The sequence below is a fragment of the Octopus bimaculoides genome, chromosome 27 (genome assembly GCF_046866305.1).
Source record: "Octopus bimaculoides isolate indiv1 chromosome 27, ASM4686630v1, whole genome shotgun sequence".
Taxonomy (NCBI): Eukaryota; Metazoa; Mollusca; class Cephalopoda; order Octopoda; family Octopodidae; genus Octopus; species Octopus bimaculoides.
In genome coordinates this window covers 12,892,491-12,920,341 of record NC_142954.1, presented here as the reverse complement: position 1 = coordinate 12,920,341, position 27,851 = coordinate 12,892,491, and the positions used below count along the sequence as shown (strand labels likewise).

Below are 27,851 nucleotides of genomic sequence, written 5' to 3'. Positions count from 1 at the left end.
TTACTCAACCTGATATCTTAACACACAAAAAAATACATTTGAAAATTGTGATTGGTTTCTGAAAGCTTTGTTTTCATTTTGTTAAATAAAATTTCTCTTTTTTAAAACCAAAATACTAAAGCCTATGGACTCCAGAGTATACTGAATACATGATGGAAGGCAAACCCAGGAACCCTTTTGGTTGTTCCATCACCGATTTGAACCGTACAGAAGAACATTTTAAAGAAAGGTAACCATAATATTTTGAATTTACTTTATTTACATTTATACAAAAATATTTGATATTTTATTTATTTTTTTCTATATCCTGGTGTTGGATATAAATTGTAAATCTTTATTATTATGACTTTAATACATTTCTTAATCCTGTAAAACAACTCTTCTGTGTTTTTTCATCTTTTCTCTTTCTATGTATATATATATATATATATATATATATATATATATATATATATATATATATATATATATACATATATATATATATATTAAAGGATATTATTGTTTGCTATAATATCACGCGGCATAGCATGCATAAAAAAATACCATGAGGTAAAAAATTATTAATTAATAATTAAGGTTTCTACAGATAGCACCAGCACGCTAAAAGTAGCAGTCAGAAGACAACTACAACCACATATTTTCACTGATACACAATAATTGAAGTGGCGACCATCAGAAAACTGTTCTGGGGCCATTACTGTTCATAATAGTCCTCTTAAACATGCCCACGGTTACTTGGACAGCCACGGTTACTAGCTATATCTATGATACAAGATTATCAAAGGCAATGACGTCACAAGCTTACAGCAGGACCTGAATTTGATATACAAGTGGGCCAAAGTAAACAACATGCTGGAAAATTTCAAGCACAGCACTATCAACTCATGAATACACTACAGTCTATATATACAGGACCCAAAGGCACTGCAATCTCAGGGTCACATGCAGAAAGACTTGGAGATCAGTATGTGCAATGATGCATCATTTCATATGCAGATTATCAAGATGGTAGCAAAGTGCAGACAACTGAAAGGATGGGTACTAAGGTCCTTCAAGATAAGAAACCAAGAAACTATGTCAACACTATGACGAACTTTGGTTCTCAGCTGCCTGGACTACTGCTCTCAGTTATGGCCACCACATTGTGCCAAACAAACAGTGGAGCTTGAAGCAGTCCAACGCCACTACATTAAAAAGACTGAAACAGTGCAGCGGATGAGCTACAGGGATAGGCTAAAAAAAACTGCAACTTCACTCTCTGGAGTGAAGGTGCAACAGGTATATAATAGTCTTCATAGGGAAAACTCTAGAAGGGCCACTACCTAATTTTGGCATTGAGTATTATACAAATGCCAGAACTGGCCGCCATTGTATTGTACCAAAGGTACCATCCACTCCGTCTAAATTCAGGACAAGGTCCTGCAATAGCCTAGGGTTCAAAGGCCCACAGCTCTTCAATGCTTTGCTACAAAAATTAAGAAATCTACATGTGGTGGAAGTAGGTGGCTTCAAAAAGGATCTAGAAATCCTTTTCTCTACAATACTGGATGAATCAACAGCCTGGCATGAGGTACAGACGAGGGCAGCGGAATCAAACTCCCTTATACATCAAATGGGCCAACAGCTGGGACAAAGGCACATACAGGAGTGGTGATGTGAAACACCCCAGATTCAAGAAATCAGCAAGACCATGGTGGTGCTCCAGCATGACTGCAACAACATGGCTGAAACGAGTGGAAGAGTAAAAGAATATATATATATATATATATATATATATATATATATATATATATATATATATATATATATACACACACACACATATACATATCTTTATATATATATATATATATATATATATATATATATATATATATATATATATATATCTTTTAAATTTGTTTATGGTCAAGTTTTGAATATATATATATACACACACACACACACACACACACATATATATACATATATACATATACATATATATATACATACATATATATATATATATATATATATATATATATATATATATATATATATATATATATATATATATATATATATATATATATACACGCACTGTATATTTGGTGTTAATTTGCTTCAGCTTTATATTACATTAATCTTAATCTTATTTCGGCCAGAGTTCTTTCGTCACACTTCTGTGACCTCATCAGTGGTCCTTTGTTTCCTTCTTTCTTATGTGTGTCTTACCTTGCTAACTATCAGCCATTTTGTATTTTGTATTCCTATTGTATGTGTCTACGCATGCGTGTCCTTCAATGTGTCTGTGTCTTTTGTAAGTGCATGTGTGTATGGGGAGTGTCTGTATCACCTATATTCTCTGTTAATACGTGTTCGTTTGTATTTGTTTTTATTTATTTATTTGTTCTTGTGTGTGTTTTTTTTTTGTTTTGTTTAATTAAATTTTGTTAACGTATGTAGTATTTAATTCCATTTGTTTATCTATGTATTGTATTATACTTTGTTCATATTATTATTGGTTTATGGACAACATGTTGTCACATGCTCTGGTTTGTGGTTTGTTAGTGGTGTGTGTTAGTGTTCCATTCTAGTTTCCTATTCAGGCTAGGTTTCTCTTCTATTATGTGTGTAGCTTCAGTAATTTGTCTAAGTGCTGCATCACTGCTATGTGTAGATAAGATTTTAATTTCTATGTTGGTGGTCTATAGTATAAGATGTACAGAGGGACGATGCAGAAATAAGACAATGACATATGTAGGCGAAACAGCAAGGAGCATAGGGGAGCGGGCAAACGAACTTTGGAGGGAACTTAAGGAAGGGAAGAACTCATCAGTTCTGTACCAGCACGCTGAGCAAGAACATAGAGGCTCAATCAACAACATAGAAATTAAAATCTTATCTACACATAGCAGTGATGCAGCACTTAGACAAATTACTGAAGCTACAAACATAATAGAAGGGAAACCTAGCCTGAATAGGAAACTAGAATGGAACACTAACATACGCCACTAACAAACCACAGCATGTGACAACATGTTACCCATAAACCAATAATAGGAACAAAGTATAATACAATACATAGATAAACAAATGGAATTAAATACTACATACGTTAACAAAATTTAATTAAACACAAAAAAACACACACACATGAACAAATAAATAAATAAAAACAAATACAAACGAACACGTATTAACAGAGAATATAGGTGATACAGACACTCCCCATACACACATGCACTTACAAAAGACACAGACACATTGAAGGACACGCATGCGTAGACACATACAATAGGAATACAAAATATAAAATGGCTGATAGTTAGCAAGGTGAGACACACATAAGAAAGAAGGAAACAAAGGACCACTGATGAGGTCACAGAAGTGTGACGAAAGAACTCTGGCCGAAATAAGATTAAGATTAATGTAATATAAAGCTGAAGCAAATTAACACCAAATATACAGTGCGTGTGTTTTTATTGGCTAAACTGGCAATATGACCATCCCCAAGTACAACAACATCTGTTTCAACACACGATTTCACATCAAAAAATCTTGCAAAACAAATATATATATATACATATATATGTATGTGTGTGTATATATGTATGTATGCACGTATGTATGTATGTATGTATGTATGTATAAACATGCATATATGGGTACAGGACGTCACCAACAGTGCAAATAACATAAAATACATAAACAAACGAGGGAAAACGAGTGAAATGCGTAAAAAAAAAAACGAGACAAAAATGTAAAACAGGACAAGTTTACACAGAGAAAGGACCCCGCGCTAAATTATGTGGACGTAAATGCACGAACATTGGTTGTCAAGCAATGGTGTGTGTGTGTGTTATTAATGTCCTGTTGCTTGTGTACCATTTCCCCCTTTTATGGTCCTTGTTTTCGTATACATTCGCTTGCTTCCTTCCAAAGAATCTAGTGCTCTTAGCTTAGATTTTCTTGGGGCCAGCCAGATTGGAGCAGTCTTGAGTGTAACTGGCTGAAATTGCAATGATGATTTAGAACTCGACTGACGATAGAAAGCTCCGAATGACCTATCCTTGTTTTTTCCTGTCTTTTTTTGTATCGTCTAACTGTCTGGATGTTTTGTTGTTGCCTGTTACATTCTTGTTCCATTTTTTGCTTTGTCTTTTTTTATACATACATATAGCGGTGTACGTACACTTTTGGTCACCTACATATATGTGTGTGTGTGTGTGTGTGTGTGTATGTGTGTGTTTGTGTGTGTGTGTGTGTATGTGTGTGTGTATGTATGTATGTATGTATGTATGTATATAGGATGGGCTTCTTCCAGTTTCTGTCTACCAAATCTACTCCCAAGGCTTTGGTCGGCCCGAGGCTATAGAAGACACTTACCCAAGGTTCCACGCAGTGGGACTGAACTCAGAACCATGTGGTTGGGAAGCAAGCTTCTTGCCACACAGTCACTCCTGCGCATATATATATATAACCTCGTGGATATCGTTGGCGATTTTTTCTTCCTCCATGTTCCCTTCTTTGGACTGTCCTATGTTTCCGACAAAGAGCTCCGCTCGAAACGTCAATTCTCTTTCTTTCCTTTCCCAACCGTCCAGTAACACAATCTGTATCACGTCCTCGCGTTGTTGTTTTTCTTTTTTGAACTTATATATATATATATATATATATATATATATATATATATATATATATATATATATATATACACACACATATATATATATAAACGCACATGCATACACAAGCACACACATACACATGCACACACTCGATGTTCAATTAACATTATCCTACTATGAGTCATCGTAAACGGAGCCGTAGCTAATCAACCTGAACTAACCACACCCCAGATACAAAATACACACACACACACACACACACACACACACAAGTTAAACAATATAGTTAAAGAAAATAACAAAGTGAAAGAGTTAAAACATTCCAGCTGTGACCGCTGCTACGTCATCTAATTCTTTGTAAAAGAAGGTATAGTGTGAGTTGAAGACAATGGTTCTGTTGAACTGCTACTTATAGCAGATCGTGAAGGATATTGATTATTGATCCACCAACGTGGACAGCAACAGCAAAAACAATTACAACAAACAATCGATTCAAAATATTTAACATGAAAATCGATAGAAATATACATAAACATTTGGATACAAAAGGTTCCTGGACTTGTTATATTTAACAAGAAATAACTTATTTACCTAAATTTTAACATCATCTCCTTCGAAATTGTGCAGCAATACACTTTTGGAATCTGGCCTGGAAGTCATTTTCCGTAAGCAAGTCGAAGACCTTCTGCAATTCGCTCTGGATCTCAGCAACAGTAAAAAAAACGACAACTTTTGAGCTGCCTTTTCATCTTGGGGAAGAGATGGAAGTCTGCAGGAGATAAATCTGGTAAATAGGGTGGATGCGGAAGCGTTACCATGTTGCTTTTGGTGAGAAACTCATGAGTGAGGAGAGCTCGGTGACAGGGTGCATTGTCGTCGTGAAAAATCTAATTCTTCACGCTCCATAAATCCAGTTGCTTTCGCTAAATGTCTTCCCTCTAACGCTTCAAAACATCGCAGTAGAACTCTCGATTTATAGTCTGGCCCTGGCGAACGAATTCTCGATGCACAATGCCACATTTTCAGGACTGACGCTCATGGCAGGTCTTCTAGATTACTCATCATCTTCCAGGAACGTTCTTCTACTTTTAAAGCACTCATGCCCCTCGAAACATTGCATACGACCCATTGCGTCGTCTCTGTAAACTTACTGAAGCACACTCAATGTCTCTGTAGTAGTCTTCCCAAGTTTAACGCAAAATTTCATGTTGGCTTTTTGTTCCAACTTCCTGTCCAGACAAAAATCGCAGACCGCAGTATACACATGATCGTAAAAAACACAAATTTCACAACTTGCGAAGTAAACACAGTGATGTCACTCGGCACACTGACCTGTGAAGGTCACTGCTGGCTTTCATTGAGCACGCAACTGTGTGCTGCTATTTGTTGACGCACAACAAAATAGGTCCAGGAACTTCTTGATACCACCTCATATATGACGAAACTTTACATTAAGGAGTGGAACGTACAATTTCTTCTAAGTCAGACTGTCTCGTGGCTCCAGCAGACAAAACGGAAAAGGTGTTGGCCTGGAGGATGGCAAGTTGAAAAATAAAAGATAAAGATAAAACATAAAAGATATATCAGGCAACGGGTAATTTCTACTATTTCTTGCCATAGATTATCATAGAACATTCTCATTTAAAACTGCCAATGGACCTTGCCTGTAACGTTAGTATTTATTCAATTATGCAACTGTGTAACGGATGTTCATTTCACTCAGATCCTTTTTTAAGCTTTGACAAACTGGAAAGTTCTAGTATCTTCGATTGGGGATATTTCTTCATTTTTATATTTTTCTGACTTTTCCCTCTCCGACGATGAAATGCCTATCTAATGGAATCCTTACTCAATATCATGATCCACATGCTTGGCTATTCTAGAAGCAGCATAAGAGACTCTATTTGTTTATATTTTCTATCTAAATTAAATGTTTTGCTTTTTCATTTTTTTGTAGTAAACTATGTTTATCTGCTCAAGGAGAAACCACTTATAGCCGAAACAAAACTGGCAGACCAATTTTGTTCTGGAAGTTCAGGCAGGAAAGGAATTGGGTGCTTTTAGAAGCCTGCATGTCTGCAGTTTTCTGAGGATCATGCATTGTTAGTTCTAGTTATGATCCGGGAAAATCGTTGGTGTCACCTTAACATTATGACAAAGTGTCAATTATTTATGAAAGAGAGGTCCAGAATATTATAAACCCTTGTTGAGTGGAGCACTATTTGTTTCATGAATAACATGTTTGTAAGACCAAGCAGAGACACTGCTTGCCTTTGTTCCTTTGCTCATGCAGTGACATACCTGAAAAGAGACAACCCTCAGGTCATTCGACCTTCGGGAGTTCAAGTACGTGTGTGTGTATATATATATATATACATACATACATATATATATATATATATATATATATATATATATATATATATATAAACACACACACACACATCACATACATACATACATACATACATACATACATACATACACAAGAGGGTGCTGAAAAATTCTTGGCTTTAAGGGTGTTGCGAAAGGCCTGGCTGGAGGCCCAACCTTCTGAGTTCTTTTACAGGGTTTAGATAAACTGAAGGACCTCTGCAATAAGTGTGTGAATAAAATCATGATTATCTAATCCTGTATTTTCTTTTACCCCCAAAACCAAGGACTTTTCAGCACCCCTCGTGGGTGGGTATGTATGTATGTATGTATGTATGTATGTATGTATTGTGGAGGTGCAATGGCCCAGTGGTTAGGGCAGCGGACTCGCAGTCATAGGATCGCAGTTTCGATTCCCAGATCGGGCGTTGTGAGTGTTTATTGAACGAAAACACCTAAAGCTCCACGAGGCTCCGGCAGGGGATGGTGGCGAACCCTGCCGTACTCTTTCACTACAACTTTCTCTCACTCTTACTTCCTGTTTCTGTTGTACCTGTAATTCAAAGGGTCAGACTTGTCACACTGTGTCATGCTTAATATCCCCGAGAACTACTTTAAGAGTACACGTGTCTGTGGAGTGCTCAGCCACTTGCACGTTAATTTCACGAGCAGGCTGTTCCATTGATCGGAGCAACTGGAACCCTCGACGTCGTAAGCGACGGAGTGCCAACAACAACAACATGTATGTATGTATGTATGTATGTATGTATGTATGTATGTATATATATATATATATATATATATATATATATATATATATATATATTGGCCTGCTCGCCTAGTCAGTGGAGTCACATTATTCAAAAGGTAAAACGATGCAAAGTGCATCGTGACTAACGATGTATAACAGCATCTGATAGTCTGGTTGATCACGTGATATATAACTATATGTATGTTAGGTCTTTATTAAGTTTCCACCAACAGTTTTTCCCTGACAAAGAATTGATGAACCCGTGGTTATAGTAGAAGACAATTGCCAATTGTTGCGTTTAGTGATATTGAACACAAAACCTTGTGGTTGTAAAACAAACTTCTAAATCACTGGGACATTTCTTAAATATTGAGTGTGAGTGATACATTGGTGAACATCACCTATGATTTACAAAAATTATACAGGTTGGAACATTTTTATCACTGGTCTACTCCTTCTAGTCTTACATTCAGCTAAACAATCACAGCATATCAATTTTTCCTATTTATTGTTGTTTTATGTTGTTACTATCTGAGTATAAAATGTATGGGTATTGTTTTGTTATCTCACCCCCATTAAAAAAAATCACCATTAAAAAATTGGGTTATTTCCCCACTAAAAATTGAGTTTATGTGGTGACAAGAGATTGGATTAAAAGGGTTATATTCTATTGATTCAATACTTCAACACATTGGCCTCCTCAATAGGTATGGTGTGATTTGTTATAAAAATGTTATCAGATTCAATAAGATGTTTCGTCTTTACACTTTTCATGTTTATTAATTTTTTTCTAATATTGAGGGCTAAACAATTTTTGTTAGTCGAGGGAGATAACCAAATGTACGGATATTTCTCATAAAACGGGGGAGACAACCCAACTCTTTATGGGGGTGAGATAACCAAAAAGTACCAATGTATGAAATCTATTTTGTTCAGTTTCCTGACACTTACATCAAGAATCCATCTTGTTAATATTTTAGACGTAAATCAATAAAGCAATTGTTGGGCCCAGACCAAAGTCTTGTTACATTAACAGTTTTTCCCAGGTGAGTGAAATCTTGAAGTTAATAGTGATGTATTTCATTTTTAATGTACCATATTTTAACGTGTATAAGGAACCCTTTTTGTCAAAGATTAGGTTAAAAAATATGGGAGTTTCTTATACATGAATAGTATTATAATCCTTTACAAAATATGTCCAAATTTTAAGCCCCCCAAATTAGGGGGTTCCTTACACACGTTAAAATATGGTAAATATTTTTGTACGGATTATTTGGGCAAACAATTTTGTATATTTTTATATGACTATGTATTTATGTATATTTCCTAACACACATGGGGAATTTGACTGGTGACTGTTGGTGCTGACACCTACAGTTGCTTTTTTAGTAAGAGAGAGAAAGAAAGAGAGTTTACTAAGAAATAGAAGGGAGGGTGAAGTTTCCCTTTAAGGGGAGAGAACCGCTCAGAGTTCATAATTTATTTTTGCTTTATTATTATTATTATTATGAGATATCTTTTTCTTATGAATGAGAGAACATATGAAATAATATTTCCATATCATTCATGTTTTTTCTTATTTTGAGTGTCCTAGTAGCCGTAGATGAAGTTATTTCACTCTTATATGGGCTTCTCAATACAGCATAACTCGAGATCATAAAACTAGTTGGTCTATGTCCATTTAAAACATTTAGGAATTATATACGATCGATTTTCTTTTCTTCCTTTGCCTTTTTTATCACATGCATTGTTTCGTCTTGGTATAAAAGATGGGCTACAGCAAATATTCTGCTTAATACCACAGATTTGCTTGTCAGTTGCTTGAGCTTAACCAGTTGTGCATATCCCTTTGTGGCTGACGATATGTGCATCTCTGATCACGAGCAGAAGTAGTTGGGGAGCATCATAGCCATATGTTGAGAGGAATTCTTTAGGTTTTGTTCATCATCCTTAAACAAACCTTATTCAGGGACCTTTTGTGTGGGATGGGCTACTCGACTTGAAGAAAGTTCTAACTGGGCCCCACCCGCAAGGTCATGTGCTGTTTATCTTGATATGACATCACCATGTTGCACACATATGGTTGTGATGCATGTGCCTGGTGTACCCTTAACAGATGGGTAGTCATGATGGGTATACTGGGCTTCGTATATTTGTACCCCAGTGTCACTTTGTTGGTATGCACTGCTCTCGCACCCAACAACAACAATAATAATAATAATATTAATAATAATAATAATAATCTTTTCTACTATAGGCACTTTGGGGGAACGGATAGTCAATTACATTAACACCAGTGTACTTATTTCATCAACCCCAAAAGAATGAAAGGCAAAGTCGACCTCGGTGGAATTTGAACTCAGAACTTAAAGACAGATGAAATGCAGCTAAGCATTTTGCCCGGCGTGCTTACGATTATGCCAACTCGCTGCCTTCTTCTTATTATTATTATTAATAATAATAATAATAATAATAATAATAATAATAATAATAATAATAATAATAATAATAATGTTGATGATGATAGTGATGATAACAATGAGATATTACATTAACATTACAAAAAATGTGGAGTTTTACATAAAAATCCATAACAAAACAAAATATTAATTATAACTGGTTTTCATTAGTGTTAATTTTGTTTTCCTCTTTCAGATTGGGTTGTCGTAATTTCACTTTTCCCTCTTATGACGCAGACAAACATGTAACTGAAATTCACCAATCAGTTTTCATAGCAGATGCTGCACTGTGTTTCTCGCATCCTATATATAGGTATGACGTTTTGTTGCATGTTTTACACATATTGCGTCTATTACATCTCTATATAATAGAACAAAAAAAGTTTGTTTATTAAAAAGATCGTAACATGAATTTGAATTTCTCTGTACCACATTTTAACAATAATCTCTCTCTCTCTCTTGATATATATATATATATATATATATATATATCAACTTTAAATAGAGCTCAAAATTGATCCGTTGAAAATTCTTTATTACAATAATAATAATAATAATAATAATGAAATTAACCTATGAACATTTCGATGGAACATATTATAAAATATTATAAAATGTTATAAAATATAGGATACTCCATCTCCTCAGGGTCCCATTATTATTGCTATCATTATTATTATTATTAGTAATATACAGCCAATAAAAACAGAAAACATTCTAATCCAATTTTCATAGTTTATTATTATTATTATTATTATTATTATTATTATTATTATTATTATTGTTATTGTAATAAAGTATTTTCAACGGATCAGTTTTGAGCTCTATTTAAAGTTGATATATATATATATATATATATATATATATATATACACAAAAACCCAACTCTGAGTATTTTGCTAAGATTGTTAACAGATACTATATTCTTTTGCCAAATTTTTGGTGTAAAAAAATATATTCAAACATATATATATATATAGATAGATGTCCACCCATTACTATCTTTTGTTCCTTCTCCCTTCTGCACCCTCCCTTTGTTTCTTTGCCTTATCCTCTCTCCTGACTCCCTTCTCCTCTGCCTGTTTGCTCCTACATGACAACAGGCCATTTTTCCTCACCTCTGTCTTTACTGGACGCGACACTTACTCAGCTGGATGTCATTTTTTCTTGCCTCCTGAGACATTTTTCTTTCTCTTTTTTTCTCTTCTACTATTTCCTTCCCTTGTACTAATTCTATATCCTTTCAAAATTTCTCCCAGGCATTACCCCTTACAGTGCATCTTGGCCCAACGGCCCTTAATGCTTGTCTTTGTCGATTGTTTACGTATTTTTCATTCGTTGGTGATGTCCAGTTCTTATTTTATATTTCTTGGTAATTCGTCCTGTACTTATCACTCATGTGTCTATATAATTTTCACTCGTTGGTGATGTCCTGTACTTGATGTATTATATATATATATATATATATATATATATATATATATATATATATATATATATAAATATAGCATTTTTTTGATGGCCAGATAACTGAAGAGATGGCGGCGTGGGTTTCCGCCCCAACATCCGAAACTTGGAGTTTTATCATGGCTAACGAATAATTGTCACATGTTATTTACATACACACACACACACACACACACACACACACACACACACACATACACACACACACACACACACACACATACACACACACATATAAATATATTACCCTTTTATTTTTTTCACTTGTTTCAGTCAATTGACTGCGGCTATGCTGGAGCACCGCCTTTTAGTCACAAGGCTTTGGTCAGCCCGAAGTTATAGTAGAAGAGAATTGCCCAAGGTGCCACGCAGTGGGACTGAACCCGGAACCATGTGGTTGGGAAGCAAGTTTCTAACTATACAGCCACTCCTGCGTCTATATATATATATATATATATATATATCCCCATCTTTCTCTTTTTCTCTCTCTCATTGCTCACACATGACCATTGTTCATCTTTCTTTTCCTGCATGGACGTTCAAAGGACTGGGCATTGTTTTTCTCTCTATCTTTTCTCTTTTCAAAAAAAATATTTCTCCTAGCTTTCACTATTTTCTTCTTGTTCTGGTCTAATGACCCTCCATGTTTATTTTCGTTTGATTTCCTTGTATGTCTCCACTGTCCTGTTTTTGTTCCCAACTTTGACACTCCATAAATCCTAAATTTTATTTTAGAAGTTATGGGAGCAACTGTCTTTGAAGACTTATATATATATAAATATGTATGTAGCAGGTCATCCCATAAGTTCTGTCCGATTTTACCTTTTTCAAAATTGAATGAAATTTAATAGTATTTTAGAATGCCTAATAGAATTTTAAATTATTTTTATGCATGTGTGTACATTTAAACTAATTAAATATTATTTTACTGAATAATAGAATTAAAATTTCTTTGATTAAAGCCCTTTCTAACATGGACGTATCCAAAGAGCATTTAAGGCACATAATGCTTTATGTATACAAAAAAGGAAACTCTGTGACTCGAAACATACACTCAATTTATGGGAAAGAATGCTTGAATGAAAGAACTTGCAGAAGATGGTTTGCAAAATTCAGAAGTGGAGATTTCAGTCTTGAAGATGAAGATCGAACAAGACGTCCATTTGAGTTTGATGATAAGCTCCTTGAGGCATTGAAGAAAATCCTGCATTATCAATTGAAGAATTGGCAACAAAGCTTAGTTCAAACCATACAACTGTTCATCGTCATCTTGAACAACTTGGAAAGGTTCCTAAACTTGGAAAATGGGTGCCTCATGAATTATCCGAAAGCAACCGCAAATCTCGAGTTGACATCTGCTCTTCTCTCCATTCTTGCAAACTCATTTCACCCTTTTTGGATAGACTTGTGACTGGTGACGAAAAATGGATCTTCTATCGAAATGTTAAACGTTGTAAACAGTGGCTTGGTAAAAGGGAAAAAGCTCAACAACAACCGAGAAGGGAACTTCATGGGAAAAAGGTTCTTCTCTCTATCTGGTGAGATTGCAAAGGAGTCATTCATTTTGAATTGTTACCACCTAATGCAACAATCATTGCTCAAGTCTACTGTCAGCAATTAGAGCGTTTGAACCAAGCTTTGAAGAAAAAAAGACCCACTTTAGTGAATTGAAAAGGAGTGATGTTTCATCAGGACAATGTGCGACCCCACACTGCAAAGATCAGATCACAGAAGATTGAAGAGCTTGGTTGGGAAAAAATTCCTCATCCACCCTATTCTCCCAACCTTGCTCTTTCAGACTACCATTTGTTTCGTAGTTTATAGAGTCATCTGGGGGACATAACTTTCGCAAGCCAGGAGGAGGTCGAAACTGACATTTCAGAGTTATATATATATATATATATATATATATATATATATATATATATATATATATATATATATATATATATACATACATACATATATATATATATATATATATAATTTAAAATTATAATACAGGGTATCAAGAGATACCACCACGCTGAAAAAATAGCAGTCAAATCCTGACTCTAAAATCACAATAAATGTCCGCATGGCACGATTAGCGAAGACGAAGACCAAATAGCCCGCCTAAACAACCTTTCGTGTGATCCGGACAGAATATCAGCGCAGTAAATACACTGATAAAATTATATTTATATAAATAAGGATAAGATCGATATTTAAAATATTGATCTTATCAAGTGGTCAGCATGGGAATAAAAACCATCAAAGGTAATAATTATTTAAAATTATAATACAGGGTATCAAGAGATACCAGCACGCTGAAAAAATAGCAGTCAAATCCTGACTCTAAAACCACAATAAATGTCCGCATGGCACGATTAGCGAAGACGAAGACCAAATAAACCAGTAAAAATAAAGATAATTCCAAATCCTGGATTTCTGGCTTTGCATAAATAATAATGCTCTGCCTTCATCAGTGGAATATACTCCAGTACATAAATACAAATACATGTATATAAACAGTATACTTACATATACGGACGTATACATACATATATATGCACGTATGCACACGACTAGCTTAAATAGCCCGCCTAAACAACCTTTCGTGTGATCCGGACAGAATATCAGCGCAGTAAATACACTGATAAAATTATATTTATATAAATAAGGATAAGATCGATATTTAAAATATTGATCTTATCAAGTGGTCAGGATTTGACTGCTATTTTTTCAGCGTGGTGGTATCTCTTGATACCCTGTATTATAATTTTAAATAATTATTACCTTTGATGGTTTTTATTCCCATGCTGACCGCTTGATAAGATCAATATTTTAAATATCGATCTTATCCTTATTTATATAAATATATATATATATATATATATATATATATATATATATATATATATATATATATATATGTATGTATATATATATATATACATACACATACAAATATGTGTATACATACATACATGCATGTATATATTTATGTATATATATATATATATATATATATATATATATATATATATATATATATATATATATATATATATATATATATTATTATATGTATTTATTTTCTCCAAGTAAAAAATAACTCGGATAAACTCCCTGAGGAGAAGTTTACATTTTTAACATCGCCGATTCCTATGGATCGCATAAATTGTAATTCTTCGAAACATATGTCGGAATAAAAGTATGCAGCTATAATATGCGTTTACTCCATTCTTTAAATATATATATATATATATATATATATATATATAGATAGATAGATAGATAGATAGATAGATAGATAGATAAATAGATAGATAGATAGATAGATAGATAGATAGATAGATAGATAGGTAGATACGTATGTATATATATATACATATATATATATATGATATCTATGTATATATATACATAGATGCATGTATATATATATATGCATACATATATGTATATATGTGTTCATATATATATATATATATATGTACATATATATATATATATATATATATATACATGTATATATATGCATACATATATATATATATATACGCATATATATACATATATGTATATATATACATATATATATACACATACATGTATGTGTGAGTGTATATATATATATGTACATATATGTATATATATATACATACATATATACGCATATATATACACATACATACATGTATGTATGTAAGCGGACGTTAAACGACGACGACGACGACGACGATATATATATATATATACATACAACTCTCTATATAAAAATATATTGAGTACTTTATTACAAAGTAGTGTTTCAAAACTGAGAATATCCGAACTGTTTGTCTTATGTAAGAAAGACTAAAGATTAATAGAGCTGTTTTGTATGATAGAATGGGTAGAGATTGCAGCCAGGGTTTTTATCAAAAAGTATTAAAATGGAACCCCTGTCTTCAAAATTGTAATATTTTCACGTATTAAATATTTCATATTTTCCCAATCAAGAGATCGAATTAAAAATATGATGTACAGAAGGAAAGAAAGAACTGCAGTCAATGTACCACGTGAGTATACTGACCATAAAATAGCTTCTGTTTCTTATAAGACATCACAACATAAACATATAAATGATTCTACAAACTTGGTAACAACCCTTAAATGATTATCATCACGCTACTATTGTGAAAATGTTCCAGTTATTTCAACAATTTCTTGTATAAAGAAATACTTCATGTTAAGACTCTGATGAAACAATGGGATGTCGGATTGGTTTTCAGCCCATGGTGCACATATCCTTACAGCTGAAGGATATATATTCAAAGGGGCTGGTACTTACACAAAAGATATTTAGTATTATGTATACACAGTGCCAAAATTTCAGATCTTTTGCTCAAACCATAATTTCCTTGAAATATATTTCTTAATTTTTTTTCTAAGCAACATGATAATGTAATTAGATATGTTAATTTATGCAAAACAAGATACTTCTTCAAAATATCGTTTAGCTTATTTTGTAATTGATTTTGTCTCAAAAAAAAAAAAAAAATTCTTGTTTCAGTTTATAAAGATAAAAATACCATGATGCCATATGGAGAAGATTTGTCTGAATATGGAGACAATAAAGAAATGAAGAAAAATTTGAAACCAGGCCATATTTACATGGATTCCTTCACGTTTGGGGGTGGTTGTTGTTCTCTTCAAGTTACATTTCAAGCTGCCGATATAAAAGAAGCTGCTTATCTCTATGACAATCTGGTACCTCTTACTCCAATAATGGTAGGTATAACTTTATTTATCCTTTTGTTAAGATATCAACAGAAATCATATTTTCAGTAGAGCTTAGATTCTGAAGTTTAATAGAATACTACATTGTTAACTATTCTAAACCAGGCATTTAACTGTACATTATTAACATATTCTGTCAATATAGACCGCCCTACAAAATATGTTGCACTGTTAACAAATATTATACTGTCAGTATAAACTAGAATATCAGCATAAACTATACTGTTTATATATATTGCCAACATATACCATACATACTGCCAACAGCTAAATACTTTTAACAGTCGTTATATTATCAACATTGACTACACTGTCAAACTACACAGTCAAACAACATAATGTGACCATAAAGTAGACTGTCAACATACACATGTGCATGCACGCACACACACACACACACACACACACACACACAGAGAAACACATGCACACACACAGAGTAGACTGTCAAGACACACACACACACACACACACACACACACACATACACACACACAAACAAAGCATGAGTCATGTGATTGCTTATAAGATATTTGGCTACACCACCTTACGTATGCTTCATTAACAAAGAACGATTATTTGCTGCACAATCAAAATGTATTAACAGTTATCGTCAAGCTAACATGGCAGTCCAGAAAAGTGGGACGAATGCTGCTGTTGATTAGCTCCAAGAAGCCATCGCCTCTAGCTAGCTATGTGACACACGAATCTGTGTCCATTACAACCTTCAAACAGGAGAGGTCATCAGCTTTCCTATGCTGGATCAAGCATCCAGAGACTAGTTTCGAGATATTTGCCCCTTATCAATGTGGAGTAGCCAAATCCAGCACGCATCGCTAGGCAATGGCCTCTTGGAACTAATCAACGGCAGCATTTGTCCTATTTTTCTGGACTGCCATGTTAGCTTGGCGATAACTATTAATACCCAGTACTGCTGTCATAGTCTCTTTTAGAAAGATTTAGAAATAACAATATTTTTAGTTTTGAAAACCTGTAGATGTGTTCCACTGAATATATATAAACCTTCAAACAGTCAACAGTGACACCTGCTGGGTTTGGCTACTCCACATTGATAAAGGGCAAATACTCTGAAACTAGTCTGTTGACACTTGAACCAGCATGGGGAAGCTGATGCCCTCTCTTGTTTGAAGGTTGTAATGGACTGCTGCCGTAGTATCCTTTAGAGCAGGGGTTTTCAAACTTTTTGACTTGCGGACCCCTTTATATTTCAGGCTTTACCTTAGGGACTCCCTTATAAACGCTTATGAAATTTATACATAAATATTTGCTTAAAATAACATATATTTTTACATTTATTTATTTAACAGTTTTTAACAAATAGGTTTATTGTCAATTAAAAGATTTCGATTAAAAACCATATATAAAATCAAATTGCCCATAAAAAGTATTTGCTGTCCACGGACCCCCTGTCTTGTCCTTGCGGACCCCCTGTGGTCCGCGGACTACAGTTTGAAAACCCCTGCATTAGAGAGATTTAGAAATAATAATATTTCTATTTTCAAAATGTATTATCTAATCATCAAACCTTATTCGTAACATTATTGGATTATTGAACGGCAAAGGGATAAGCACCAACTACAACCAATAATGTTATATGTAAAGGCTACATGTTTCTGAAGAATTAAGAATGCATTTTGATTATGTAATTTACACACTGTAATTAACGATCATTCTTTGTTAATGAAGTGTACGTAAAATAGTGTAACTAAATAATTGATAAACAAAACATTTGTTTTGTTTTGCTTCCATATGTATTTTGTGACATGCACAAAATACGTTTTCATACCAAATGATACGAAGAAAATAACATAAATGGGAATAAACATGAAGTGCTTAAATACTGGTTATTTTTCAAGCAATTTAAGTTTCAAATTGCACTGCACATACAAACTTAAACTGTCTTTAAACTTTATTATAGAATATATAACACACTGTGTTGTATGAAAATAATGAGACAATTTGGCACAACTGACTGGGTATTCAGTTTGTTTTGTCAACAATACTTTTTGGTGTGTGCAGAACTATAAACAGATAGGAAGAATAGAGAAAGAGAGGGTGAGGGAGAGACATTAAAATTTATCAACTGAACTCTTCATAGACATAAAGAGAAATATGCTCAACAGAGAGGGAGAGAAAGAGAGAGAGGGTGAGAGAGAGACATAAACAGCATAAACAGAATGGGAGAGACAGAGACAGAGAGACAGAGACAGAGAGACAGAGACAGAAATAGAGTGGGAAAGAGAGAGAGAGAGAGAGACATAAACAGAGTGGGATATATTTCATCATCATCATCATCGTTTAACGTCCGCTTTCCATGCTAGCATGGGTTGGACGATTTGACTGAGGACTGGTGAAACCAGATGGCTGCACCAGGCTCCAATCTGATTTGGCAGAGTTTCTACAGCTGGATGCCCTTCCTAACACCAACCACTCAGAGAGTGTAATGGGTGCTTTTAAGGCCCGTCAGGCGGTACTGGCAACGGCCACGCTCAAAATGGTGTATTTTACGTGCCACCCGCACAAGAGCCAGTCCAGGGGCACTGGCAACGATCTCGCTTGAAAGTCCTTACACATGCCACAGGCACAAGTGCCAGAAAGGCGACGCTGGCCACAGGTGCCATCACGATTTCACTTTCGCTTGCTCCAACAGGTCTTCGCAAGCCGAGTGAGAGATAAACAGGGTGCGATAGAGAGAGAGAGAGAGAGAGAATTATATTATCCCATCTATTCCTCATAGTATTAGATGTAGATTATGTAATAACTTCTTTCTATAGATTTATAGAGAAAATATTGTGTTACATTAATTCTAACTCCAAAGGTAGGATCATTAAAGCATCGGAAGAAATTCCCTGTTGTATTCCTTCTAGTATTTTGTTTTTTTTGAGTTCGAATATCATCAAGGTCAAGTTTGCCAGTTATCAATTCTGGGTTGATGGTATAAAAATAACAGACATTGATTGTATCAGACATTCTGCCATCAAGATTCTTTGCCTTATGCCTAAAGCAGAAACCATTATACACACCTCTAAGTTTAAAATTTCATTTTTATCTTTAATTGCTTATTATACATTGTTTTATGGTGTTTCATGTAATCTTTAATGAATGAATTTTAAGAATTTCAATTTCCAGTTAGCTCTAACAGCAGCTGCTCCAGTTTATCGAGGACTTTTGTCTGATACAGACTGTCGTTGGTGTGCTATTTCTCAGTCTTGTGATGACCGTACCAGACAAGAACTGGGTTTAGAAGTAAGTTTCAATATATCTACTTCACTGTAAAATAAAAACTGTGAAAGAAATACATAAAAATATCCTCCCTAACTGCTTAGTAAAAGTCATTTAAAATTATCATCCTCATCATTATCATCGTTTAATGTCTGTTTTTCCATGCTGGTATGGGTTGGACGGTTTGACAGAGGACTGGCAAGTCAGCAGGCTGCACCAGGCTCCAGTCTGATCTGGCAAGGTTTCTACAGCTGGATGCCCTTGCTAATGCCAACCACTCTGAGAGTGTAGTGGGTGCTTTTTACATGCCACCGGCTTCGGAGCCAGTCAGGCAGCACTGGCATCGACCACATTTGGATGGTGCTTTTTATGTGTCACTGGCATGGGAGTAACTCAGGGGGCACTGGCATCGACAACATTCAAATGTTGCTTTTACATGTCACCAGACTAGAGATGTCTTTTAAGGTGTCTTTTAAGACGTCTTTTATTAAGATGTCTTTTATTAAGACATCTTTAATTAAGATGTCTTTAATTGCCTGTAAATATTCGGCAGGATTCACAAGATTGGGTTTTAACTAAGAGTCTCTAGCTGCTCTACCTTCCAGTCCCCACTAAATGGTAACAATATACTATTTTCCACTTGTTAGTGATGTGTGCTTCCAGAATAGATATGTCTCGTCAGGAAGTATTTTTGAGAATATTTAACTAATTTTTCAGTTATTTCAATTTCTTTTGTGAGAAGTGGACAAATATATTGTTTCCATGTCATAAATAGTAGCATATCTTTGTGCTTTTGTGCCATCATTCTTACTTAATAATATCTTCTCTTCATGTCAAAAACAGCAGCTTATTCTTGGAACTTTGAGTTGTTTTGACTTTATATCTTCTCCTTTTAGCCTTTGACAAACGGTAACATTTTGATGAAGAAATCCCGTTTTGATACAGTAAGCAGTTATCTCTCTGTGAGCGACCAATTTTATAATGATTATGATTTCAGTTATGACCGTGAGCAGTATGAATTACTGAAAGCTGAAGGTATTTAGAAATTCTCTAAAAACATAAAAATAATTCTTAATTCATTTTATATAAAAATATTATCATTGACCAGTTCTCAGAATTAATTAACACAGTTCCTTTTACTTTGCTACTGTGTTGTAAATATTTAATCATAATTTAATTCATTAAACAGTTACGGCATCCATGACTTCTGTTAACCATTAAAAAATTCACAGAAACTATTAACTTCATTCACCCATTTACTACTTGGTATCAAAATTTTCATTGTGTTGTTTGTAACCTGGTCAGTGATGAAGATTTTGGCACTCAATAATAAATGACTTAGTGAAGTTAAAAACAGTTTCTCTAAAATTTGAAGGCACATGGCTCAGTGGTTAGAGCATCTGGCTGCAATCTTGAAGTAGTGAGTTCAATTCCCAGACCGGGTTGCGTGTTGTGTTCTAGAGCAAGACATTTATTTCATGTTGCTCCAGTTCACTCAGCTGTAGAAATGAGTTGTGATGTCACTGGTGCCAAGCTGTATTGGATCCCTCTGCTTTTCCCTTGGATAATATCGGTGGCCTGGAGAGTGGGAGCTGGTATGCATTGGCGACTGCTGGTCTTCCATAAAAAAAGACCATGTCCAGACTTGTGCCTCAGAGAGTAACTTTCTAGGTGCAATACCATGGTCATTCATAACCGAAGTGGGTCTTTACTCTATATGTATGTATGTACGTATGTATGCATAATATATACATATATATATGGACAGTAGATTGTGCATGGCTAAGTGGTTAGAGCACTGGGCTCACAATCATGAGGAAGTGAGTTCAATTCCTGGACCAGGCTGTGTGTTGTGTTTTTGAGCAAGACACTTTATTTATATAGTCTTCCTCAAACCACCTTGCCCAGACTTGTGCCTTGGAGGGGTATTTTCTAGGTGTATTCCTATGGTCATTCATGATCGAAGGGGGTCTTTGCCTCTTTATGAATGGTTGGCATATGAGTATTGTAGTTTCAGCACAATCTTTAGATCAAATCACTTGCCATACAAGAACAACCGCCATTCCAATAATTCAGGGCTATTATACAACTCTTCTATATTCTGTGTCTAGTTTTAAGAATCATTCCAAAAATTTATAATTTTGTTTGAGATAATCGACAATGTGTTCAAATTTTATAGAATTTTTACAAAATACGTCACCTGTCCTATGTTTTCATAGGGAAGTTTCTGGATTTGGATAAGCTTGTATGCCATGAGAAGAGTAGATTATTGAGATTGTGGAAGTAGCATTTTTATTTCTAAGAGAAATAGAACAGTTTCTCTCTCTCTCTCTCTCTCTCTCTCTCTCTCTCTCTCTCTCTCTCTCTCTCCCTCTCTCTCATACACAACTTTTGTTATATTCAGGGAGACAGTGCGAAAGAAAAGGAGCGAGGTGAGGAAAAAAAGAAGGTGCAAGATTAGGAGTAAGGGAGAGGAGAGGGGTAGAGAGATGGGTGGGAGACAAGGGATGAAAGAGAACCAGGAAAGAGTTTGAGGAGCAAGAAATTGGGGTGTTGAGGGAAATTAATAGGACAAGACCTACATCATCATCATCATCATCATTTAGCGTCCATTGTCCATGCTGGCATTGGCTGGACGGTTTGACCAGGGCTGATAGGCTGGAAGGCTGCACCAGACTCCAGTCTCATTTGGGATGGTTTTCTACTGCTGGATCCCCTTCTTAATGCCAACCACTCCGAGAGTGTAATGGGTGCTTAGAAGAATAGAATGATTATATAAAGGGGAAGGGGAATGGAGAGGAGTTGGGGGTCTTATAGTCGAATGAATGCGTGTATATGAATATTTAAAACTGTGTGTGTGTGTGTGTGTGTGTGTGTGTGTAAAAGTTAGTTACAGCTGTGAAGGTAGGTAACTCTGTACAGGGGACATAAATTTGTAGGTAAACTAATTGACTGGAAAGTAGTAACATATTCTGGCTTTAACTCATTGATGGAGACCAGAATAAAAGTAAAATATTGCTTGTATATTTATATTTTTTAGAGACATAAGGATAAAATCACTTTAATGATTTTGTCAAGTAGTCAGCGTGAAATAAAAACCTTGCAGGTAATTTTATATACTAAATTTAGTATATACATAATCATATTAAAGGGATCGGATTATCCGTTCCAACATGCTAGAGAAAGATACCAAATGGCACCAAAAGCCACCTTATTTCTCCTTCAGCACAGGTTGTAAACAGGCTGATGAAAAATAATAAATACAACTTTCTAGTTAATTGTATGTATATATATATATATATAAATGGAACAAAAACGCAATAGAGGGCATTAAAACGTTCGGACAGATGGATGACACAAAGGTGGACAAGAAAAACAACAATTAGAAGGACAGGCAAAGAAAGATGAGTCATTTTTGGCTTTCTTTCATCAGTCAAGTACCAGAAGTCATGACTATTTCAGACAGTTACACTTGAGATGGTTCGATCTGGTTGTCCCCCAAAATGTCCAAGCTAAAAGCATTAGACTCCTTTGTAAGAAAGCTAGCGAATGTGTACGGCAACAGAGACGAAAAAAAAAAAGATAAAAATCGGAGAACATGGTACACAATTACGATTACAACAAGAAATAACAACAGGCGTCTTTTGACTGAGAACAATTCAGATTTAGCTGGCGTGTATGAAGTAAAAGCCTAAAGGCAGGAACATAGGAGATGGACACAAGACGTGTTGACAGTTGGCAATCAGGCCAAGAAAGAAAGATCAAGGCTGGCCGGACACCGGTTACGTGGAAGGAGGAGAGATGGGCAGGGGACAGCAGGATTGGAGGATTAGAAAAATATCAGACAAAGAGAAAGGCGCAGGGGAGATAAACAAATGGGAAATAGTGGGAATTAACGAAAGAGAGGGCCAAGAAATGTGAGAGAGGGGGAGAGAAAGGAAGAAAAATGAGAGGAGGAATAAAAGATAAAGAGTCGTACAAAATTTAGATAAGTGTGTGTGTGTGTGTATAGTGGCACTCCGTCGGTTACGGCGACGAGGGTTCCAGTTGATCCGATTAATGGTACAGTCTGTTCGTGAAATTAACGTGCAAGTGGCTGAGCACTCCACAGACACATGTACCCCTTAACGTAGTTCTCGGGGATATTCAGCGTGACACAGAGTGTGACAAGGCTGACCCTTTGTATTACAGGCACAACAGAAACAGGAAGAAAGAGTGAGAGAAAGTTGTAGTGAAAGAGTACAGCGGGGTTTCGCCACCATCCCCTGCCGGAGCCTTTTCGAGCTTTAGGTGTTTTCGCTCAATAAACACTCACAAAGCCCGGTCTGGGAATCAAAACCGCGATCCTATGACCGCGAGTCCGTTGCCCTAACCACTGGGCCATTGCGCCTCCATGTGTATAACAGCATAGATGTTTTAAATTGATAATTACAACTACAGTGCTTTACGAAGGTAGGTAATTCTGTACAGGGGACGTAACTCTTTTGGTAAACCGATTGACTTGAAGGCAATAACTTATTCTGGCTACAAACCCAATGATGGAGACTGGAATAAAAGATCATGCGCGTGCATATGTGTGGGTGTGCGTGTATGTGTGTGCATTTGTAGTATGCAGTTGTCGGTCTCGCGAAGCCATGAATCTGCACCCAAAGAAATTGTGTCAGCTGCTGATGGTGGCGCAGCGTCTGTTGTGGCTGTAGAGGCCCACACAGGAGTGACAGCCATGCATACAGCAACTGCATTTGAAGGAGCTCTCTGCCGGTGCTACTGGTTTTTTCTTCCGTCGAGTGTGGTTTTCTTTGACTGCAAGTTCCTGTTTTTCTTCCCCTCACTTCATCCCCTTTCGCAGTATTTGCCTCCAGCGTGGGCAAACATTTGCGACCTCCTCCCATATCAGGTTATCCAAATCTATTGACATCATATCTCTCTTGCAGACGTCCTCGTGCTCTTGTACAGGAGATCTTTTGGGATCCTTCCATCTGATATGTGATGTACATGTGTGTGTATGTGTGTGTGTTTGTGTGTGTGTATGTGCATGCGTGTGTATGTGCACCTGTCAGTGTATGTGTGTGTGCATGTTTGCGTGCGTGTGTGCATATGTGTATGTGCATGGATGTGTATGTGTGCGTGTATGCTTGCCAGTGTCTGCCTGTGTTAATCAGTTTCCTCGTAAAAGTATGCAACCATTTTATAAATTATTAAAACTGATTAAAATATTTGATAATTAATCAGGTGTTGATGAAATGATGTCCAAATACGTTGCCCAACTCCTGGTCAGAGACCCAATCGTTTTATTCAAAGAGAAGATCAATCAAGACATAATGAATGATATGGATCACATTCAGGTAAAATATATTTGTTCAATTCTTTTGATAATTTACAAATAAATCTATGGGAGTTATGATGCCAGAAATTAATTCTATAATGGATAAATTTTTTCCTTTTATGGGCCTTCAATGCTTGGTCTTGGGTTCAATCTCACTCTGTAGCAGTTTGTGCAAGTGTTTTCTACTATAGCTTTGTGAGTGGCTTAGATAGACAAAAACTGAAAGCATATCATGTATCTATCTGTCTGTCTATCTATTCTTGTGTGTGTGTGTGCACATGTACGTGTGTGTGTGTGTTTGTATGTATATATATTTGAGTGATTGTGTGTCTTTTTATTGATGTTTGTATCCATCATTGCTTGACAACCGATGTTTGTTTCTTTACGTCCTTGTAATCTAGCAGTTTGGCAAAAATAACCGGAGTAAGTACCAGGCTTTGTCTGCAGTCCAATGACTAAAACAAGTAAATGATAAAATATAAGCACCTAAATTATCAACAAATAGCATTCTCTTTATATAAAGAACTGATGTATAAATATCAAAGAAAACAGTCTACGATGATTAAGGACTTAATCACTAACAGGTCGTTAAAATCCGACAGGTTAATACATTGCATGAAATCCAAGACCGACTTGTATGCATAGACATAATTGGCTAAAACAATATTTAAGGGTAACATGTTTAGCATAAAAGTAGAGAAGCATAAATTTCACATGTAGTTCAACAGTTAATGGTGACAACAGTGGAAAAGAGGATAAGAAAAGACACTAAAAGCAGCTTTTGTACAAGTATAGGTTCTGATGGGTGTTTTGACATATTTTAACGAGTATGCTAAAAATGAATGAGCAATTAATCTTAAAATGATGTCCTGTGGTAAGAAGCTTGCTTCCCAACCACATGATTGCAAGTTCAATCTCACTGCGTGACACCTTGGGCAAGTATCTTCTACTATAGCCTTGGGCCGACCAAAGCCTTATGAGTGGATTTCGTAGATGGAAAATGAAAGAATCCCATTGTATATATATATATATATATATATATAGCTTGCTTCCCAACCACATGGTTCCGGTTTCAGTCCCACTGTGTGGCACTTTGGGCAAGTGTCTTCTGCTGTGGCCTCAGACCGACCAAACCCTTGTGAGTGGATTTTTAAAATGAAAACTGAAAGAAGCCTGTCGTGTATATATATATATATATATATGTGTGTGCGTGCGTGTGTGTGTGTATTTGTCCCCATGCAATCGCTTGACAGCCGATGCTGGTGGATTTACGCCCCCGTAACTTAGCAGTTCGGCAAAAAGAAAAGATAAGTCCTGGGGACAATTTCTTCGACTGAAACCCTTTAAGCTGGTGCTCCAGCATGGCCGCAGTCAAATGAGTGAAACAAGTAAAAGAATAAAAGAATGTATAATAATTAGCTTGTATGTTTGTTCACTATCACACAAATCAGATAGTGTTCGAATGAGAGTTTGTAAAAATGACAAATAGAGAGTGAGTGGACATTAGAGGTAATACAAATATTATTGATGAGATGAAGCGTTTATCACTTCTGCCGACCAGCAAACAAGGAAAGAACAGAAAGCTTTATTTAAAATTAAAGTCGGTGTGACAGAGATTGCAGTGGTTGGAGTAGCAGGCATTTTAAAATCAGTTTTAAGGAGAAAACTACTGCCACCATCAAGGGAACTTCCTTTTTGCATTTATTTTGTAAAGGGTTACATTAAATAAGAATAAAGATAGAGTATAATGATTATTACTTAATTAGCTGCTAAATGAAAAGTAGTTTGGGTAAAAAATTAGAATTTTTTAAACATAGAAATTACAAAAAGCAAAAATATATAATTTTAAATTACTAGTATTTGATTATGAATTAACGAGTAATTTTTTAATACAATTTTCAAAAGTATCGTTAGCTTGGTGTTTCATTTCTCTGGGTACGGTTATCTCTGATATTTACTGTCTATCATACTTACATTCTACTCTAGTAAATGTCAAAGATCACTTTAGGATTCGCTTTTTCTTTATTTAAGGATGCAGCAATTATAATAAATCTGACTAAACACTTATTTCTCATATATAGAAAAACCAGTGTCTATTATGCAAGAGAGGTGTTGCCTTTTGATTTACATAACCAATAATGTGCATTATATGCGATTATATATTGCATACAAATAAATACAGTATATTGTATTAAATTGTTGTATATGTTCTATATCAGTGGAAAACCTTGTTTAACATTCTGTTTTAAGGCCGTCATTGGTAGTAATTGGCAAAGCCTGAAACTGAAACTTCCTGACGAGAAATCTGGATGGAAAATAGAATTCAGAACAATGGAGGTAACATTTTACTAGAGACTGTCTCCGTAAAAGATATTTCCGTATGCTTCATTGTATATAGGTGCAGACATAGCTTTTTGGTGTAGGCTTCATATCAGCATGGTTATGAGTTCAATCTCACTGCAAGACTCCTTGCAAGAATATTTTCTAATTACATTGGGTTGATTGATACTTTGTAAGTGGAATTTGGTGCAGTTTGATATATTCTTCGACTTGTTTGAACCATCGGACAGCAGCCATGCTAGAAGAAACAATTTTAAAGATTCAATCAATCATATCAACTCTAGAACTTATTTTTTTAATTCTAGAATTTATTTCTTGATCTCCATAAACACCAGCAACAGTTTCTAAGGTGTAAAGGCAAGCACAAACACAAGCCCCCCCCCCACACACACACACACCACACATGACAGTTCTGTCTGCCACATTTCCCATCTTAATATCTCCCCCATCCATGATATAACATACTTTCTGTTACAAGCACAAGGTCTAAAATTTTTAGGGCAGGGGTAGTC

General features: G+C 35.3%; 1 protein-coding gene across 1 annotated transcript in view; it reads left to right on the top strand.

The window, feature by feature from the left end:
- LOC106880049 (glutamate--cysteine ligase catalytic subunit-like) overlaps nt 1-27,851 on the top strand; it is a 63,646-nt gene that overhangs the window by 22,713 nt on the left and 13,082 nt on the right. The window contains exons 4-12 of the mRNA XM_089343445.1: nt 122-229; nt 8,721-8,786; nt 10,396-10,512; nt 15,651-15,709; nt 16,204-16,421; nt 19,581-19,697; nt 20,570-20,708; nt 24,906-25,018; nt 27,250-27,336. Coding sequence (XP_089199571.1) covers nt 122-229; nt 8,721-8,786; nt 10,396-10,512; nt 15,651-15,709; nt 16,204-16,421; nt 19,581-19,697; nt 20,570-20,708; nt 24,906-25,018; nt 27,250-27,336 — 1,024 coding nt within the window. The remainder of the gene's footprint in view (nt 1-121; nt 230-8,720; nt 8,787-10,395; nt 10,513-15,650; nt 15,710-16,203; nt 16,422-19,580; nt 19,698-20,569; nt 20,709-24,905; nt 25,019-27,249; nt 27,337-27,851) is intronic.